This window comes from Bos javanicus, chromosome 9 (genome assembly GCF_032452875.1).
Source record: "Bos javanicus breed banteng chromosome 9, ARS-OSU_banteng_1.0, whole genome shotgun sequence".
Taxonomy (NCBI): Eukaryota; Metazoa; Chordata; class Mammalia; order Artiodactyla; family Bovidae; genus Bos; species Bos javanicus.
The window spans coordinates 102,451,150-102,470,871 of record NC_083876.1 but is presented as its reverse complement, the minus strand read 5'-3'; the positions used below and the strand labels follow the sequence as shown (position 1 = coordinate 102,470,871).

Genomic DNA, 19,722 nt, shown 5'->3' with positions numbered 1-19,722 from the left:
TGCCCTGATGAAGGTTCCTGGGCTTCACCCTGTGAGGAACCAACTCTGTGTGGCAGAAGGAGCTTGGCAGGAAGGCCAGCCCTCGCCATTGGAGCTTACATTGACCTATTTCCTTTTTTGAAGAAGTGTGACAAGAAACCCACCCTCACCTGTGGTGTGGGGTTGCTCAAGGAGCTGGCCAGCAGGATGACCTGGGCCAGTCAGGGCAGCCTCTCCCCTAGGCGGGGGTTACCCAGGAGGTCAGCTGCAGCCCGGGGAGGTGGCACACGGGGGCAGCCCTCCCAGTGCGCAGCGTGGTCAGCACCAGGGTCCGCTGTGGTGGGACTGGACCTCCGGGGCTGCCCGTCAGTCCTGGGAACAAGGGGTGCCCACACGCCCGGCTGGGCTCCTGCAAACAGGGCTCCCAAGGACACCCATGCTGTGGCCACACGAGCAGGTGGCGAGGACGGTGAGGCGGGGCACCCAGAGCCCTCAGGTGGGGGCGCAGCCCCGCTTCTCTGCGAATTCCTGAGGTCACACCAGGACGGTCCTCGTGGTAGAACACGAGGCCACATCTGCCCTGATCCGGGGTCCACGGTGATCTTTTTTCCTTTAAAGGAGCTTGTGGGAGCGAGAGCCCAGCCCGATGAACTGCTTTGCTGTCGCTCAGAGCTGAGTGTCAGGTTGGGGCCAGGACCCACACACACCCCTAGGCGTGCCCGCGTGTGCACACGAACGCAGGCACACGTGATGAGTGGACACGGAGCAGAGAGGAGGAAAGCCCTCTTTAGAGCTCCCGCCCCAGCACGTGGAGTGGGGCCGCCAGCACAGGGCTCTGCGGCCCTGGGGGCGGGGCTGCCTTGGAGGGGGCGTGTCTGGGCAAAGGGGCGGGGCTCGGGGGGGGCCTGTTGGGGGCGGTGCTCTCTGCCGAGGGGCGGGGCCCGGAGCGGGACCTGTTGGGGGCGGTGCTGCCTGGGGAGGGGGCGTGTCTGGGCGGAGGGGCGGGGCCTGTTGGGGCCAACGCATCCAGCCTGCCCTTCTGTTACCCTGATCCAACCCAGCCTGGCGGAGGGTGACCAGCGCCAGGGCCGAGGGAGGCTGGCCCAGCACCCTGTGTCCTCGCAGACGGAGGCACCAATGCTGACCCGGAAACCACCAGATCTCCGTTCCTATTTCTGCGCTCCCTCTGGGCCTTGTGGAGACTGGGCAGAAAACTGTGCCCAGTGTCCACTCAGCAGCAGGACATCTGTGGTTGGGCAAGTACGGGATGGTCAGAGGCCGGGAGGGGCCTCACTGTGGTCGCCGGCCCCTCCCTCAGCGGCCTCCCTCCGTCTCTGCCCACCAGGGGGCAGCAGAAGGCCAGGGCTGGAGCAGGAGAGGAAGGAGGCCTCTTGAGGACATCAGAAAAACCATCCTTTCATTTTGCCTAAATTAGACCAAAGGCCTTTCAGGCAAAGCAGATACTGGAGAGACCCAGGAAGACAGCTGTGAGTGGTGGACGGGCTGTGGTCTTCACAGAGAGCCATCAGGGCTGCTGGTGGACCGACTCACCGTCACCCGAGGGCTCTGCGGGCCCCAGGGCTGTGGCGGGGGGCTTCCTCACATGCTTCCCTCCACACTTGTCAGGACAGACAGGGAAGCCCCCAGGTTCCTTCTGGACTGTGAAGCATGGGCAGATGGCTCAGGAAGTACAGGCCAGACATGACCACAGCTCCCCCAGCCTTGCCAGCTCGCTTTTGATGGATGCAGAGACTAGCTGGTCATCCTCACGAGAGACCCTAGGGCTTGCTCAGGGCTCGCTCTCGGGCCAGCCACCAGCTGCTGGGGCCTGGGAGCCTGCATGCTGATGATTCCTGCCCATTTCCCCGGGGGAAGCGGCTTCCCAAGGTGCCGCCCCACGGGAGAACCGGGAGGCGTCCCCCAGCTATGCTCAGGGGACTCTGGGCAGCCATCCCCCCACCCAGGGCTCCTGCGGTGTAGACTCCCCAGAGCCGGCAGGCGGGGCAGGGCGGGCTGACCGCCAGGCTGGCAGGGCTGGGCCTTGGGCCCTGCTGGCATGTTCACGGGGTGACACCGTTTGGAAAAATTTGCAGAACCAGGACTTTTCTAACCATTAAGTGATTAGGCTGGCTGTGTCTCCACCTAGCTTGCATTCCATGACCCTCCCCGTGGTCACAGTTTGGTGGGAAATACCCGCAGGGTTCACAGTGACCGCCAGGAGGGCCCCCTGGCCGCAGGCTTGGCCAGGGGGTCTGGGTCACGTCTCGTGAGGACCTTGACCTCCGGTGCCCGGCTGGAATGGCAGGAAGGCAGGCCCTCCCGTGGGGGCTGAAGGGGGCCGGCCCAAACCTCAGCATCAGGAGACTTGGGAGAAAGCAGTGTTTTCCTGGGTCAAGGACTCGTCAAAGACACACCAGAAAGGGCGGGGGTGCGGTCAGACAAAGTGGTGGAATGCTGTGCTTATTTGTGCTATTCGAAGGCTTTTTAGAAGCTTTGACGTCATGACCTGATGGTGTCAAGCTTTTCTCTGTGTCTGCGTAGCCCGTTCTCTTCCCGCAGGAGGCCGTCTCCCTCTGTTTACTAACGTGAGATCAGGGGCAGGCCCAGACCCCCGGACCTACCAAGATCCCGGCTCTCGAAGGGATGGGTCGCAGTGCCTTCTGCTCCCTGCTTCCCCCATGGGGCTGGATTCCCGTGAACACAAACCCCACTTTCCCCCAAGAGCAAATGTAGAAACATACCCACCATTCATAGACCTCGGCCACTGGGAACGGCCACGGCGCCTCAGGAAACTCATGGGCGTGGCTGGAGGTGGGGGCTCGGGGAGGTGGGGTGGGGTAGGGTGGGGTAGGGTGCATCACAGGACTTGGGCGCCGGGCAGGCTGCTCGGCCTGGCACTGGGGGAGCGTGTCCAGGAGGCAGGTTCCCCAGAGTGATGACAAGGCCCCGAAGCAGGTATCGGCATCCTGAGGGCGGGCAGCTTCTCCCTCAGCCATCCCTGCACCAGGCCCTCCCGGGACGGCAGGACAGGGGCATCTGGGTCTAATGGGAGGTTCAGTGGACACGCCTGCTCTGGTGTTCGCTGTGCCCTGTGCCCGTGGAGGCTCACTGGGAGGGTCACTCAGAGCCTGGCCCAGGGCCGCGCTGTCCCCTGGGGGCACAGACCACCTTGGCAGCCCGGCCCCGAGCGTGTTCTGTGGGCAGCTTCTTGGCCCCGCGGGGCCCAGGGTGGCCTGTCCCTGTTTCCGGGCGCCTGCGGCCCCAGCTCCTTCTCCACAGCAGATGCAGGACCGGCAGCTGTCCTGCCTGGGAAGGCTTCCAATCCGCCCCCAACGCCTGGTCCCACTAGTGGGATTCTGAGCCTTGGCCAGCAGGCAAGGAGCCGTGTGAGAACCAGGCTCCCTGGAGTCACTTCCACCTGCTTAGGGCCGAGCCTTGATGCCTTCAGGGCACGTCTCAGAGCCGCGGGCAGGGGTCTCAGGCTGGTACCGCGGCAGGGCTGGGGTCCTAGGATCTGCAGTGCCAGGAAGGCCTGTTCCTCAAGCCCACCGCCTCTCATCCACACCCGCTGCTCACACCCCACCGGACACTCCTGGGCGGCGACCATGCAGGCGCTGAGCCCGGGGCACCGCCCTGCAGGGTCAGGCAGGATCACGCCCGCCGCTTCAACGCCATTCTTGGCAGGAAGGCCACCGTCACGTGAATCCAGGGAAGCTGACACGAGTGTACTTGTCACGGTACTGAGTTGTCACCGTTGTAGAAAGTTCTGTCTCCGTGGCTACACTGCTCACGACGCCTGAGTTGTGAACACGAAACTCCCCCGTGGCGCTCTGCTTTCGTAGCCACGTTTGTGCCGATGCCGCACACAGAAGCACATCACGCAGCCCTTCTGTGTAAACCGTCCCGTCTCACCGACCCACCTCCCGTGGAGCCGACTGTCTATGTTAAAAACCGCGAGTGCAGACTGGTCCCTTCAGTTCCAGCCCAGCCCCGCCACTGGGGGCGCCTTCTCCCCAGGGCACCCCGGCTCCCTCTGTCCCGGTGCCCCTGTCTGTCTGCCCGCTGCCCTGAGTGGGCCTGGCCTGCTGGCCGCCAGCTGGGCGAAAGCACAGCCTGGAGCAGCAGCAGGAGGGCGGGGAGGCCGGTCAGTGACCTCGCCCTGGGCCCGGCCCATCAAGCCCGGCATCCTCAGGCTGGTAGCTTCCATCAGGGTCCCACCAGGCACACCCGCGCCCAGACAGGCTCAGACTGAAACGCTTTCCCCGACGCTCAGCGGGGACGGGCTGGAAGCAGGACGCACTGCAGCCATTTGGGCCAGCAGGGCCACCATCAGCCGTGATAGCTCCAAGCCTGTTTGGGCCTCACGTCCACGCCAGAACCCACCGCAGGCCCAGGGCTGGTGGTGTCTGCGATTCCCCCGGGCAGCCCCCTTCCGCCCCCAGCTCGGGCCCCTCCATTCCCCAGGGAGCCATGTCCTGACAGCCGGGACACGCGGGAAGCAGCCCCTGGCCGTCCCTTCCAGCGGCCACCACCCTCCCGTCGTGGGAACCCTGGTGGGGTCCAGCCTGAGACACTGGGGGTCACTGTGGAGAGGAGCCCCCCTGGGCTGGGCCAGCGTGTGCCCCCTTCCCGGAGGTGCTGGCTGTGCCGGGCGCTGGCCTGGGCCCACGTCAACCCACCCCCGAGCAGACACAGCGTCTCTGCCCGGCCGTCAGCGTTTCACCCCATCACTCTCCCGTGAAGAAAAGGGTGCAGATCTGAACCAGAGCCGGACTCCTTCTGGCTCTCAGATCCCTCTGTCCCAAGCCTGGCAGCCCTTGAGGGGAGGGGTTTCTTCCCACCTGCACGCCCCTCCCCTCCTCCCCCTCCCCTGCCCCTGCCCCTCCCCTCCCCCTTACCCCCCTCCCTCCCCTGCCCAGACTCCAGCTGCCTCCATGGTTTGTCCACACTTGGCTCAACTTCACAAGCACATTCAACGTGTTTATTTCTACAGCACGTACATTATAAGGAAAAGCCAGGAGCACATTTAAGGGAGAAAAGCCCTGAGCCCGTCACTGCTCCTTCACCTGAGCTTTCTGGGGGCTGGATGGCCTCGCTCCACTTGCCTCGCTCGGGCGCCAAACCCCAGGCTCTGCAGCGTCTCGGCCACGTGCCTCTGGCCTGGGGACACGCACACGATCACCTGTAACTTTGCATCACCTCCTTGGAGAAAGAAGTGACAACGTACAGTTGGGAAGAGCCCCAGTGAGAGAAGAGCATCTCCGAAGCCCAGCTCCGGAGGGTCGGCCCGGCCCCCCGTGGCCTCCACACAAGCGCTGAGACAGAGGCCTGGGTGCAGGGAGGCTGGGGCCCCGCCTGGTGCTCTGCGGGCCCTGGGCCCCCTCCAGGCCCTTGGGAAGGGGCACCTGGGCTTCTCCCTGAAGTGGAAGCCCCCTCTTGCGTTGCTTGAAGGGCCAGCAGTAGGGGAGGAAGTTTAGAAAAAGACCTGAGATGGGAATAACAGCAGCGAGGCAGAGGAAGGAGGGAACCGCAGCTCGGCCGTGGAGATGCGAGCGTGGGCTGTGGGTGCCCACCCCCACCCAGCCCCGCGCACCCCGCGGAGCGCCAGCCCCGGTCGGCGTAGATCAGGGGCAGCAGCAGAGCTGGAAGCGGCCCCTTCCTCATCCTGTGGACGGAGCAAGAGGAGACCCTGAGACCAGAGGTGGAGCCGCGTGGTCCCACGGCTCAGAGAAGCACTGCAGGGGCCACACCCGGGGAACATGGGACCCAGCCCGAGGGGCCGGTGGTGCCCACGTTCCACAGCCACCGGGTCACACAACCCTTGAGACAGCCACCGTGTTAACAAGAGCTGCGAATCCTGAGGGAGGGAGGCAGAGACCCCAAGAGCCAGCCAGCCCCCTGGGCAGTGTGGCAAGGAGGAGCAGGCCCAGGGGCAGGGGACAGGGGCAGGGGGCAGGGTAAGGGGGCAGAGCAGGGGGCAGCGGCCCCCCGGGCAGCCGTGGCGCAGAAGTACCGAGTGCGTCCTGCAGGAGGTGGGTGAGCCGGCTGTTGCGGTAGGGGATGTGGCCTCTGCCCTCCGCCAGCGCCCCCAGGACGTCCGAGAGGGCTGCCAGGCTCCGGTTTATGCAGGAAGTCTCCCTCAGGGCTGGCCCCGTCACTCCAGACACACCTGGGGGATACAGAGACCCCTCATACAAGATTCGCATGAATCCTTGCTGACATCAAGAGGCATCAGAAAAGCAAAACAGAGGCAGAATGGGGAGACTGCACTCTGCAGGGCTGCGTGGAGGAGACCCTGTCACTGGACGTCCCCCCATGATGACCTGTGGCCCCGGCAGGGAAAGCCCTGGGGGAGCCGGGCTCCCCTCCCTGTCGGGAGCCTGCGGGGCGGCATGTGAACTAACACTCTGGGCCTCGGTGCTGAGACGGCACCTGGAGGGAGGGGCGAGACTCAGAGGGCATGGGGGGGGAAGCCACCCCTGCAAGCCCCGCCTGCTCACGGTCAGGACCCCGAGGCCTGGCCACCCAGGGGCAGGCTCCCCGCACTCACCTGCACACTCACTGCCCGCCAGGTCCACGAGCTGCAGGGTGGCATGCACCTGCCCCAGGCGGTCCGGGGCTGCCCGCCCGAGTCCGTGCCCGCGGGTCCTCAGGGGCACAGGCGGGCTCTGCCTCCTCCCGGTGGCCGGTGACCGGGGTCCAGGCTGGCAGGGCTCTGCGGACGCTGACCGATCTGACCCTGGAGCTGCAGCAGGGGTGTGAGAAGAGACGAGAGACGGTGCCCAAGCTCCCTGGGTCTCTCCCCAAAGGCGGGAGCCCCCCAGCTCTAGCCCGCAGGCCTGCACCTCACAAGAAGTGAGACTCTTCCTCTTGAACATGGACAGGAAAAGGGCCCAGAGACCCTGAAAGGGTCAAAATGTGAATTAAAGTCTAACTCTGCGTGCTCAGTCGCTAACTCACATGACCCCGTGGACTGCAGCCTACCAGGCTCCTCCGTCCATGGGATTCTCCAGGCAAAAGCACTGGAGTAGGGTGCCGTGTCCTGATCCAGGGAATCCTGCACTGGCAGGAGGATTCTCTACCACTGAGCACCCATGAAGCAATGCCTAATCGGTCCCAAGGAAACTAAACAAGCTTTCTTAGAAAGATTTGGTAACGCCCTGTGCTTCAAGTGGCCTCGGGACAAGCTGGGTCAGGACGGTTTCTGCTCCCTGGCCTGAGTCTGGAGTGTGGACGCCCTTTGGGGGTTAGCCCCTGGGCCCTGGGCTTCTCCGTGGCCTTCGTTCCTGAGCACGGGGGCAGCCCTCCCCCTGGACGGATGGTCCTCCACAGGGCGCTGGCTCCCTGAACTTGGAGAAACGTGTATTCAGGGCTCCAGCCCTGCCCCGGGGCCCCAAGGGCAGGAGAGGTGGGGGGCAGGAGAGGGTCTGCGCTCCCACCGGCCCCGCAGGTGATGCCAGCGCCCTGCCCTAGAGCTTCTGGCCAACGAGGACCTGGCAACACGCGCGTTATCTTCTTACACGGCTGGAACCCTTTGTATACTGGCGCGCGCCTCTATACCAGCACGCACACCTCTATACCAGCGTGTGCCTCTATACTGGCGTGTGTGCCTCCTTAAACCCAGGTCACAGTCAGAGTGTCATTCGTGATGAACATGTCGCGTTTCCCAGGAAGACGCGCAGTATGTATCCTGGGCCCCCTCGTTCTCGGCCTGGGTCCCCCGGCTCCCGGAGCCCGGGTCCTGCAGACCCTCCCCGGGCTCTGGGCGTGGCTCAGAGCCTGCAGCAGGCAGGCTCCTCCGGCCCTACATGCATTTTTAGCATGGGCACTGACCGGGCGTGGACGGCCGCCTGCTGGGCCCGCGGCGGGAGGTGGCTGTGGCCAGGGTCACGGTTATCACCAGGTGGGATCGCGAGGACTCGGCATGCACCGAGGTGGGCTGCTTCGCCCGCAGCTTCAGACCCCTGCCCACGAGCATCAGGAACTGCGCGGCACTGCGGACCGACCTGCGGGTGCACGAGCGGGTTATGAGGGGCCGGGGGTGGTCAGGGAGGCCTGCCTGCACAGACGCCTCTGACATGAGCCACGTGTACCTGGCTCAGGAGAGCAGTGCGTCTGAGACAGAAGAACACATAAGAAATCCAGCATTTCACTTAACGAGGTCTGTTGACTTATCTCGTCTCATTGCTTTACCCTGAAGTAATCAGCTGTTTTCGAACCAAATGGAGCTTCCCAATCTTCTCAACATCAAGCCTACTTGAATTTATGGTGCCCTCAAGGACTCCGAGATTTTAAAATATTTGTCTATCAAACCAAATTTCATCAAATTTATGAAATGCAAACTTAATTTACTTTCTTCTTCTAATTGACGAGATAAGCAGAACTTCTGATCTGCAGGAGAAAACGTTTTGATCATGACATCTAACTGATCGTGTCAGTTATCATGTCATAACTGATCATGACATCCGTTAAAAGTTGGCAGTTTGGGTTAGCTCGCGTAAACTTATGGTCAGAGGTGTGACTTCCTTTAGGCTTTTTCAAATGTTAGAAATGACTCGCAGCACGGACATGTGTATGGCCGAGGCCCTCTGTCCACTTGAGACTATCACAACATTGTTAACTGGCTACACGCCAATACAAAATGGCTTTTTTAAAAAAAGAAACAGCCTGAAGACCCTGCCTCCGCTGACTTTGAGACCCCAGAATGGGCAGCATGACCTTGACCTTCGTGCCTTCTCCTTCATGGGGGTCAGTCAGGTGACCCCTGCCCAGAGCAAACCTGATTCCTGAACGTGAGTTTAAGAACACGAAGCTCTGGAGGAGAAGCTGATTCCTTGGTGTATTCGGTAAAATTCTGATATGCCAAGGGACTGAAGGACACTGGTGTCTAACTGAGGGCCTCTGGAGGGTCCTGGGGCTTCTCCACGCCCGTCCCTCAGCCGAGCCTTGGGGATAACACCTGTCCCACCATCTCTTAAAGAGGATATTTTAAAGCACCATCTAATTTGTCTTCATTATGACTTTAAAAGATCGTTTCTAAAGCAAATTGAAAGTGGAGAACCACACCCTGGGCAAATGAACAGTGAGCCCTCTCTCGGGAGGAGCTCCGAGTCCAACGCCCCGCCTGGCTCTCCGTGGGTCCCCTCGCAGCTGCTGCCACTCACAGAGCTCAACACCGGCTCACTCACTGGTAGGTCAGCCCGCAGACCACCGTCTTTCCTTGCTGGGTGGGCAGCACCTGTCGCTTCGCCCCAGATGCCGCTCGACAGCCGTCGTTAGCCAGAAGGTCAAAAATGTCGTTGTTGTAAATTTCCACTACAGAAACGCCCACCTCCGGGCTCCTGGACGGATCTTCTGAAATAAGCCTGGAGGAGGGTGAGACACACAAGGTAACTAAACCGTCAGAGGAACATAGATGACCCCGGGGAGGCGGGGGTCAGAGAGTGACTTCCAACATGTGGCAACCAGAGGCTGAGAAACGGGCTGCAAAGCTCAGGATTCAGGAGCACTGGGCGGCGCCTCACTGGCCACGCAGGAAGAAGGGAACATCCTCTTTAAACTGCAGAGAAAATGACTGTCTTGGGAACACAGTTATTTTATCTGAGTTGTACCTAAATCAATGCTTTCTGCCCTCAAACTCTAAATACACTGTAAAGACGCTTGAGGAGCCCACAGTCGTGACCCAGAAGTCACCACGCCCAAGCCGAGTCCCACACAGAAGCCCAAAGCAGGCTTTGAGCCCTGGTCCAGCAACCAGGCTTGTTTATTTTTAAATCTGTTCCATTTCAGGAAGCTTAAGCCCATGGTGTTGAGTGAATCCCCCTCCTACAATGCCTTTCAACTAAGCCCTCCCCATGACCTCTCTAAAACCCACCGAGCCGCTAAAGAAAACCACCACTCATCTTATTTTGTTTCAAGCTTTAAAGTACTGCATGCAGACTGCAGATTCATGTAAAAGTAAGGACAAGATACACTTGGAGCGAAACCCACGGTCCCGCCCAGGAAGCAGTGCCTGCTGAGCCCGGCTCCCTCCCAGCCCCAGTGTCCTGGCTCCGTCCCTTGGACCTAACGCCCCACACCATGTGGTCACTGAAGACCAGGCGGTCTTCTCGGGGCATGACCGTGTCCCTGGCGCTGGCCCAGGAAAGCCAGTCTGATTCTGACTGTGTTTCTCTTGTAAAGACACTCTGAGCCCTGGCCTGGGCGAGTCTTCCATAAGCACTGCTAGATGGGCTTTGCATCCGCATCCACAAGACGTCTAAGGATAAAACCAGGATTAGCCTCGTCTAAAGACGAACAGCTAAGGAGATAAAAAAGGAGAATGTGAGCTAAGCTCTCTCGTGAAAGCAATCGCTGGCAGAGTTCATATCTGGATAGTTCTGAGCACTAGGTTTTGCTGAGAAAACTCGAAGCGAATGTCTGAAAAGTGAAAAACCAAGGGGAGCTAATCTACAGACTGTGTGTCCCTCCCGACACGTCAGGAAAAACCCACGTGGCTCCATCTCTCCGAGGGGCCCCAAACCGGAATGAGACGTCTCATCTCTACAGTACCCGGGAGCTCACGGAAACAATTTTCTTCTGTTTGATTATTTGATTTGTTTAATGCATTGATTCACTTGTCCCACAAGAATTACTCAATTGGTGGCAAATTTCAGCAAACAGTGTTAAAAGCTAGTCCTCAGTCTTGGCTTCGAAGAAACAAAGTGCTTATAGGCAAACGACTCCAACGGAGCATGATACGCTTCATATAAAATACGAATAGGCTTCCTGACACGGCACTGCCGGGCGGTCGCTGGGCCCAGAGGCGGTGGAGAGAGGCGGCGACCCCCGTCCACAAGCGGCCCTCCAGGCCTCCCGGCTCTGTGTCCCGGGCTCTGTGTCCCGGGCGTCTGTTCCCGCACGTGTGCCCCTGGGTCCTGACCGCTTCCATTCTGTTGAGGGCTGAATGCGCTCACATGCACGGTTCATATTCCCTGTGCCTCCAACGGTGACTGTGCATGTTAGTCGCTCAGCTGTGTCTGCCTGTTTGTGACCCCATGGACTGTAGCCCGCCAGGCTCTTCTGTCCATGGGATTCTCCAGGCAAGAATACTAGAGTGGGTTGCCATTCCATTCTGCAGGGGATCTTCCCGACCCTGGGATCGAACCTGTCTCCTTCATTGCAGCCAGATTCTTTACCACTGAGCCCCCAGGGAAGCCCTCGGCGGTGTCTAGCAGGTAGGAAAGTGAAGTGAAAGTCGCTCACTCGTGTCCGACTCTTTGTGACCCCGTGGATTATACAGTCCATGGAATTCTCCAGGCCAGAACACTGGAGTGGGTGGCCTTTCCCTTCTCCAGGGGATCTTCCCCACCCAGGGATCGATCCCAGGTCTCCCGCACTGCAGGCAGATTTCTTACCAGCCAAGCCCCCAGGGAAGCCCAGCAGGTAGAAGAGCCTTGCAAATGCCTTTCCCGAGAAGGGCAGCTGACCTTAATGTGGAGGGTGTGGAAGGAGGTGGGAGGGGAGGGCGCGGAAGAAAGAAAGAATCCCCCCGGACTTTATTGAAAATACCTGGGACACTTTCCTTTGGTCCCGTCCGCAGTTTTGGATTAGTCATTTTAGGGCAAGAGGTCATATAAACACCCTCTGACGCCTGAGGTCGGGGTGGTTTTGTGCTGGGTTTGGCCTCAGGCCCAGACTCACCCGCCAACATGGCTGCACGCGTTCCTTCCCGGGGTTTGTCTACTTCTGATCAGAAATCAAAGAGGTAGAAAACTTCCCTTGTCTGGACCATTAGTCCTATTTTTGCAAGCGATGGCAGTGAGTCCTGGGCGGGGGGCAGGGGGGCGGGCAGTGAGCCATGCCCACGGCCGCCACTCGGAAGAAGAGTCAATGTTGAGCTGGAAGGCTCTGACTCATTTCATTCCCAAGACTCAAAACGTAAGAAACCCGCTCTAGAAGCAGGTGATTTAAATGCTCGTCGATGGGAGGCCACCGTCAGGCAAAGCCGTGTGTCCTGTCTCTGGAGACGCTGACTGTCCAAGCGTTGTCCAAACAGCCTTGCTCCGGCATTTCCAGGGCCCGCCGTCCTGCCCTGGGCCCCAGGCCTCTGCTTGCCACCCTTGGGGATGAGCTCCGAGACTTGTCAAGGGAACACTGCCCACGCTGGACTCGCGGGACGTTGTGTCTGCAAGTCCAGCTTTGGCCTGGACCGGACCCTCGAGCAGGCACGTGGCTCGCACTAGGATTCAGTGAAGGCAAACTCAGGGGAATGCCGTCGGCCCATGTCCCCGCCGGTCAGGGCTTTGCCTGCCCCCTGGGGCCCCTGCTCGAGAGCGTGGCAGGGGCGCGAGGCTCAGAGCGGGCGTCTCTGACTCCCGCTGTCCCGGCCCCAGTTCTGGCCTGAGCTCGTTCGATCGCCTCCTCTGTCTCTGGGCCTTGAAGGCAGGCTGGGCAGGGAGGCATTGCCGGTCGATGGTTTGAGGCCTGCCACAGCCACGCTGTCTCCACGGGTCTGGACGGTTGTCTCAGCAGCACAGGTGCAGCCGCTTTAAATGTGGGCGGGGGAGTCAGGGGCTTCTCCCCAGAGACCTCTGGTCCGCACCGCCCTCCCACCCACTCCCCACATCTCCGGGTCCCTCTCCCAGGACGCCCAGGAGAGCCACGTGGTCCTGCCTGGCTCTCACATGGCGACGCCTGGCTTCCAGCCAGCTGCCTGCTGCGGGTCCCCAGGGAGGGACCAGGAGACTCCCCTGGCAGCCCTGAGGCCTCGGTCTCTCGAACTAGTAAGAAACACTTCACGTGGTCTGTGTCCCCAGAAGGAGGCCTTCGCCCTTGAACGGTGAGCCCTGTGTCTGCGAGAGCAGCTCTGCTGTTCACAGATGTCCCGCCCGCGGAGCTCAGGCCTGGCTGTCTCCTGCCCGGGCTGATGAAACAGCATGGGGTCCCCCGAGCTGGCCTGGGTCCCCAGGCTTTCCTGTGTGCTCTGACGGTCGCCCGAGCAACACCCTTGAGGGCCGCATCCCATGGATACCTGCAGGACGCTTGTGACGGCTGCCGCTCCCCAATGCCGACAGTCTGACCTGCTAGGAAATGGTCTCATCCTGAAAATCACAAGGGGCAAGTGGAGAAAGAGAACGACCAAAAAACTGGGAAATATTTTACCAAGGTTTATTTTCAGAAAGGGTTAGTAGAAGCGAATTAACAAATGCGTCTTTTCTGTGCACCAATAATGGAAGAATACTGTTCCAAGAGGCACCAAAACATCCGGCTTTTGTGGGAGTTACGTTTCGCCTGATTTTGAGACACTGGAGGATGCCGCAAGGAGATACGGAGACAAAACCTGAATTCCGGGGGTCGGGAGCTCAGAGGGCACCCGGCCGCGCGGCTCCCTGCTGCGGGAGACGCCTTCCTCCCGGGACTGACGGCTTCCCTGCAAACTTAGGGCGCATGCGCAGGAGCGAGGCCCGCGGCGCACACGGGGCTCCCGGGGCAGGAGGTCACGACGCGCGGAAGGAGACGTCGGACACCGTCTCAGCCCCGGAGCCCTGCCCCCTGGGCCGCTGGGGCCGGCGTTCCCGGTTTCTCCTCGGAGCAACGGTCGGGGCAACCCCGTGACAGCGCGGAGGATGCGGCTCCGTGACCCCCGCGCCTAGTGGGACGGGAGCCTCTCCAGTCGCCCGCGAAGAGGACCCGCGTGTCTGCCTCCCCGGGCGGGGCGGGCGAGACCCCTCAGCGGCAGAACGGGAGCCCACCTCCGCCCCCGACGCAAGCAGCCGGCCACCGGGGAGCCCTTTGAGAAGCGCTGCCTTACTTGGGACAGTCAGCATTACTGACGGACGTGCCGTAGGACTCGCAGCGTCTGCGGTGAAATGCCCCGTCTGACGGGTCCTACGGCAGGACGGGAGTGGCCTCCCGTCTCAGGCCCGTGTCTGCCGCACCCGCCCTGGCCCTCGCCGCCCGCCCGGTACCTGAAGAGCTCTGCAGCCGCCCTGGGGATGATGCCCGTGTCGCCGCGGGGTTCCGACGGCAGGGCCGGCTCCTCCTGGCAATGCGGGCCCAGCATGGTGAAGCTTTTCCCGCTTCCCGTCTGCCCGTAAGCCATGATGCAGACATTGTACCTGAAATGCAAGCCAGACTTCAGGGCAGAAGGACACGCGGAGGGCCTGGCGCCGCGACCGGACTGAGAAGAGTGTCTGTGGGAGTGATTCCCTGTGAATCCTGCTTCCTGAAAAGCCCGTCCTGCGTTTAACTACACCTGTCTTCGGCATAACCCGCCCCTGTGGCTGTCTGGGTGCACACGGATGGTCATATCCGTGTTCACACACACATGCATCTCGGGACACCTGTGTCTCCTAGGCAGCTCTGCAGTTCCTCACGGGAGACCACGAGGAGACCACAGCCTGCCCGAGGAGTCCTTCCTGAGCCAGGCCCTCCTCCCAAACTCCACTCATTGCAACGTCTGGAGTCACCTGAAATAAGTTCATCTTCATAAAATCAGGCTAACGAGAATGCACACAAAGTTTGCATGTTTGCCTTTGATGTCTTAAACATATTTTCCCCGTTACATTTTTAAAAATAATTTTGCTTGGTTTTGGCCCTGCCGGGTCTGCACTGCTGCTCGGGCTCTTCTCTGGGGGGCTGAGCCGGGGCTCCCTGCTGGGTGCGGAGCGCCTGCTCCTCCTGGCGGCAGCTTCTCGAGCAGCAGAGCTCGGGCTCAGGGCGCGTGGCCTTCAGTACTTGTGGCCCTGCGCTTGGTTGCTCCGAGGCTCGTGGGACCTTCCCGGAGCAGGAATTGAGCCTGTGTCCCCTGCATTGGCCTGGGAGGGCCCTGAGCGGAGTTGAGCGGCGGGATCAGAACCTCCGAGTGTGGGGCCTGCCTTTGGGGTCTCCTCCCCCCGGAGGTGGATGGGAGTCTGGGCTCAGCTTCAGCCACTTGCGGGCCAGGGCCCTGCACCTCTGCGGCCACGCGTGTAAAGCTACACCTCAGACTGACTTCACGTATTCCTCTAGATGCTTCCCCTCTTCTCACGGACCTTCTGGGCTAACAGCACAGGTGGAAGAAAATGTTGAGATCCTTCAGTGGCCCTCGTCTTCTGTGAGGCCACGTTCCCTCAATTGAAAAGACGATGGGAACCAAATGCGAGGTCGAAAACCCATCAAGGGCCTCTCTGCCATCACCCTGCGTTTCTCTTCTCCCAGAGCCGAGAGGACTCCAGGCATTCGTAACAAACCCCCCAGCATCCCACCTCTCACACCTTCCCTGAGAGATGCGCGTGTTTGGGGGTGGGGAGGGGAGTGCCTTTGCTGGGACAGAGGGGCATCTGCAGGGACCTTCCAGACCACTGAGGGATAGAGAGGGGAGACACAGCCTAGGACTCGACATGCGCATCTGCTTCATATTTACAACAGGCAGAGACCATGTTAACCACGATGACATTTTTTATTTCTGGAATCTGCTTACTTGAAAGATGCCTACTTAGGAAAAAAAAAAGAGAGAGAGAAAGATTCTCCTGTCGTTTCCAACAGAAGAGCTCTTTTTGTCAGATGGACAGAAAAACCCCAGTGCTCCAGCGGGTGGGCCAGGTAGGCGTGAGCAGTGGGCGACACGTGGCTTCTGCGCTGACCTGACTGTTGGGGTCACGGGTCTCCCCACACCCCCTGAGGTCAGAGGCGGCCACACTGTGGCTGGGTCCCACCCTGCCATTACAGTCCCCATTTCACTGGTGCTGGGCAGGCACAGATCTGCCTTCTTCCGGATGCTAGATGTCAACTTCCACATCAACCCCAGATTCCTCAAAATGCCCTGAAGTGGAAAGTCTTGCTCTACTGGGTCTCGGCACTGCCAAAAGTGACCTTTGTCCCTAGGTCATGGCCACTGCCTTGGGAGCCAGCAGCAGTGTCCCCGGGGAGACGCTCCTTCCCACCGGGACAAACCCCTCGATTTGGTTTCAGCCTCCTTAACAGACTTTACAGGGGGGCTGAAAGGCACAAAGAATCCTGGAGAGAAGGCAGCTGCCCTCTCAGTCTGAAGACAACACGTGAGACACGTGACTTGAGGGCAGGATCGTCAGTGTTCCTGCCTGGAGGATCCTGTGGACAGAGGATCCCATGGACAGAGGAGCCTGGTGGACCACGGGGCACAGGGTCTCAGAGTGGGACCCGACTGAGAGTGTGCGCTCTGCATGCGACGTAACGGGATGATCATCTGGACCTAAAGCACCGTGTTCCTTTAACAGTTACTCCTCCAATCATGTCTCCGCCTCCTCCCAGGAAAGGGCCGTGGGTGCTGGGCCGTGGGTCTGGTCTACACGCGCACAAGATACTCCGACACTAATGCCAGACCCTCATCTGTAGCAGGGGTGAAATCTGCTGCCATTGACCTCCCACTGCGATAATCGGCCTTGGAAACGTTTGCACTCACCCATCCAAGAAGGATGTGAGAAGGGGGCACACGTCCTCAAACACCGCTCTCTGAGACTCCGCTGGGCCGTAAACTCTGAGAGGCAAAGGGAACATGGTGCATTATTGGAAGAAAATGTAAGTAAGTAAAGCAAGTGTGAGTCAGTCAGTCACGCGCAACTCTTTACGACCCTATGGACTGTAGCCCACCAGGCTCCTCTGTCCATGGGATTCTCCAGGCAAGAATACTGGAGTCAGTTGCCATTTCCTTCTCCAGGGATCTTCCCAACCCAGGGATCGAACCTGGGTCTCCTGCATTGCAGGCGGATTCTTTACCAGCTGAGCCATCAGGGAAGCCCTGAGCTTAGCTTTATTATCCAAATACAGAAACCTGAGAAAAACATCCTTGCGTACTTCTCATAGGAATCCCAACACAGTCAATATTCTTTTTTTTTTCAGCAATAAAAGATTAATTTTATTACTTTTCAAGCTAACAGAGGTTAAAGAAGAATGAGAATTGCTTCCTCTGTTATAAAAACGTAATAAGCATAAGCAAAGTTATAAATGCTTGCAAAGCAGAAAGAAAAAGCAAGCAAGAAAAAAAGGATATCATGTAATTATCCCATAACTAAATGAGTTCCACTTAAGTGGGTCCAACAGTAAAGATGTAAAAATCATACTGTGGAAACATTTGATATGTAAAACTTAATTTTTACGTTCACGCTCTTAAAAATGTTTTCCTAGGCCTCAGGTTGGATCAGCTGAACGTTAATACACAAAATGGGACTGGAATGCTGGCTATGACAAGGCAATCCGGTGCGGTTATGTATTTATAAACATGTACGAATAAACCAAAGTAGGAAGTGACTTCCAGAAACCGTGGTTCACTGCACAGCATTGAACACGATGGGAACAGCGCGGGCTGGGAGAGGCAGGGCCAGCGCCCAGAGCTGACGAAGCCACGGTGGGTCGTGCGTGAACCAAACGTGCTTGGCTTTTAAGCTTCGTTTTCTGAAACACGGGTTTTTATTTCGCTGGAACCAAAGCTTTCTCTTCTTTCACTTTCAAACTGTGTCCTAATGCCCAGTGGAGCCAGTTCATCTCTAGAAGCAGGGCCGGTTTTCCACTTCAGGGGCCTTCCTCATAAAACGCTGCTCGCTGAGCGCGAGGACGTTTAGAGCAGTGGACCGTCTGAGCTCTTACTTGTCACCCCAAAATCCCACCAAATAGCAAAAGCAGGAAGAACGGTGAATGCGTCCAGTCTGTGCATCGCCAGCTCCGACAGTCACCCGCCTCCTGACCTCATCTGAACCCCGCCTGGAGCCCTCTGCAGCTGACTCGGGTCCAGCCCGTCCATAAACGCTCGCTGCCTACCTCCGAGGGATGACGACTCTTCAGTAAGTCATCACAGCGTTACCACCGTCACACTTGTAAAAACTAACACTAACTCCTTAATGTCATCCAAGAGGAGGCAGTATACACATTGCTCCAGTGTTCTGACGGTTTGTTTTTCCCATCGGTTTTTAAGTGTCATTGCAGCTGGTCGCACAGAGTCGGACACGACTGAAGCGACTTAGCAGCAGCAGCAGCAGCAGCAGCTGGCCGAATGTCTTCACAGATGTTCATGGGTGGCAAAGTCTTTCTGAATGGGAAACATTTTAGGCTTCATGCACATTTTATTTAAAGAGACACTGGAGTCCTTCTCACGAAGGAGGAAAGGCCTCTCACAGGCCTGCTGCCTGCTCCACTACTCAACATAGTACTGAGCCCTGTCAGCTAACTCAGGGACCCTCGGATCGCTGAGCAGAAGGACACGCTGGCTCTGCTCAGAGCCGATTCGGCCAGACATCCCAGCAATCTGAAGCTGAATGATGAGACAGTTACCAAATCAACAAGAGGGTTTAGTAAAGTAGCAAGTGGTGCAATTCGTGAGCAAAAACCAACAGCATTCAGGCTTACTAACTAAACGAGCTCCCAGGTATAACGGGAGAAAGATGGTACACGAGATAGGAAAACGAAAATTTAAAAACCCTAGGCAGGAATTTGAAAAGAAATGTCTAAACCCTTTATGAAGAAAACATGAACCACCCCTGAAAGACACGTAATTCCACGTGAATGAGCGAGCAGGCATTCGGCACTGTGTTCTTGGCTATGAAGTCTCACCATGGAGATGTCCCCACCTCACCCAGTTCACTGGGTCCTGTCCCAAGTGGGTCGTGAGATCCGATCCATGTAAGAAATCGGACCGTGCAAGTACCAGAGCCTGTGGGCGTGTTCCTGTGTGACCCAGGAGGCTCCCAACTATGATTATGATGAAGGGAGGAAAAGACCTTTTAGGTGGCTGAACGCTATCAGGCGCAAGGAAAAAGATACAAATGACTGTGAGGGAAATAGAGGCAACTCAATCACAGACAAAAGGTTGATTTCCCTAATACATAAAGTGCCCCTAAAAATAGAGAAGAGCAAATTTAGAATATAATAGAGCATTCCTTAAACTTCTAATCAATTCCTTACATTAGAAATCCTTTCTATACTTTCATGGAAAAACAGCTAGAGATAGGAAGACTTTGTAGAAACACGTCAGAGTCACAGGAAGGACGTTGGACCTGACCTCCAGGGGCACAGAGAGATGCCGTTTCTCCCCATGGCCAGCAGCCAACCTGGGGCCCACACGGGCTGGGGACACGGAAGGTCAGGACAGGGGGTGGAGCGGGGGGCGGAACGCAGGCCGGGGTGAGGGGACCCTTCTCTGCTCCCGGCTCCTCCCGGTCAGCTGGCTGTGGAGGCCCAGGGCCTGTGCCTCTGCCCGCCCCGCCCTCCCCTGAGCTGGACGCTGGCCGAAGGGACGGCCTAGCCTCGTCCGTTCTGTGGGCCCCAAATAGCGTCTTGCTCGTAACGGGCTCAGTCGACGCTGGAGCGGCTACACCTAGAAACTACTGCAAATATGTTGGCAGATACATCACAGCATAAAGAGACACACAACAGACAAGCACAGCCAGGAGGCCTCAGCTGCCTGCTGCACAAATTATCCTCAAACAATAAAAGTGACCGATCTTTCCCACTGCATTTTGGGTCAGTTCCTGTCACTTTAAAAATAATACTATTTTCTGTACTCTGGAGAGACCACTTTCTCCTGACCCTGGGTCCACTGGCAGTTTCCTGAAAGGCAAGGAGTTGAGTGGGGCTTCCCTGGTCCCGTGGCCAAGACCCTGCATTCCCAGTGCGGGTTCCATCCCGGCTCAGGGAACTAACTCTCACGTGCTGCGTGCCTCAGTGAAGACCACAGATCCCACGTGCTGACTACAGCCCAGCACAGCCAAATAAATAACTGGACGTGACCCTGGAGCCAAAAGCAGCTGCGTC

The 19,722-nt window shown here is 58.7% G+C and overlaps 2 protein-coding genes across 6 annotated transcripts in view; one reads left to right on the top strand and one right to left on the bottom strand.

The window, feature by feature from the left end:
• Positions 1 to 2,484, top strand: part of FRMD1 (FERM domain containing 1) — a 28,546-nt gene extending 26,062 nt beyond the window's left edge. Inside the window, exon 14 of the transcript XR_009738649.1 lies at positions 598 to 2,484. The gene's annotated coding sequence lies outside the window, so the exon portion shown is untranslated. The remainder of the gene's footprint in view (positions 1 to 597) is intronic.
• Positions 2,485 to 4,933: 2,449 nt separating this feature from the next.
• KIF25 (kinesin family member 25) overlaps positions 4,934 to 19,722 on the bottom strand; it is a 45,284-nt gene continuing 30,495 nt past the window's right edge. For all 5 annotated transcript variants that reach the window (XM_061428575.1, XM_061428578.1, XM_061428576.1 and 2 more), the window contains 7 exons: positions 16,382 to 16,456; positions 13,929 to 14,078; positions 9,168 to 9,344; positions 7,813 to 7,985; positions 6,530 to 6,724; positions 5,993 to 6,148; positions 4,934 to 5,181 (listed from right to left, as the gene is read on the bottom strand). In XM_061428575.1, coding sequence (XP_061284559.1) covers positions 5,042 to 5,181; positions 5,993 to 6,148; positions 6,530 to 6,724; positions 7,813 to 7,985; positions 9,168 to 9,344; positions 13,929 to 14,078; positions 16,382 to 16,456 — 1,066 coding nt within the window. In that variant the 3' untranslated portion in view covers positions 4,934 to 5,041. The remainder of the gene's footprint in view (positions 5,182 to 5,992; positions 6,149 to 6,529; positions 6,725 to 7,812; positions 7,986 to 9,167; positions 9,345 to 13,928; positions 14,079 to 16,381; positions 16,457 to 19,722) is intronic.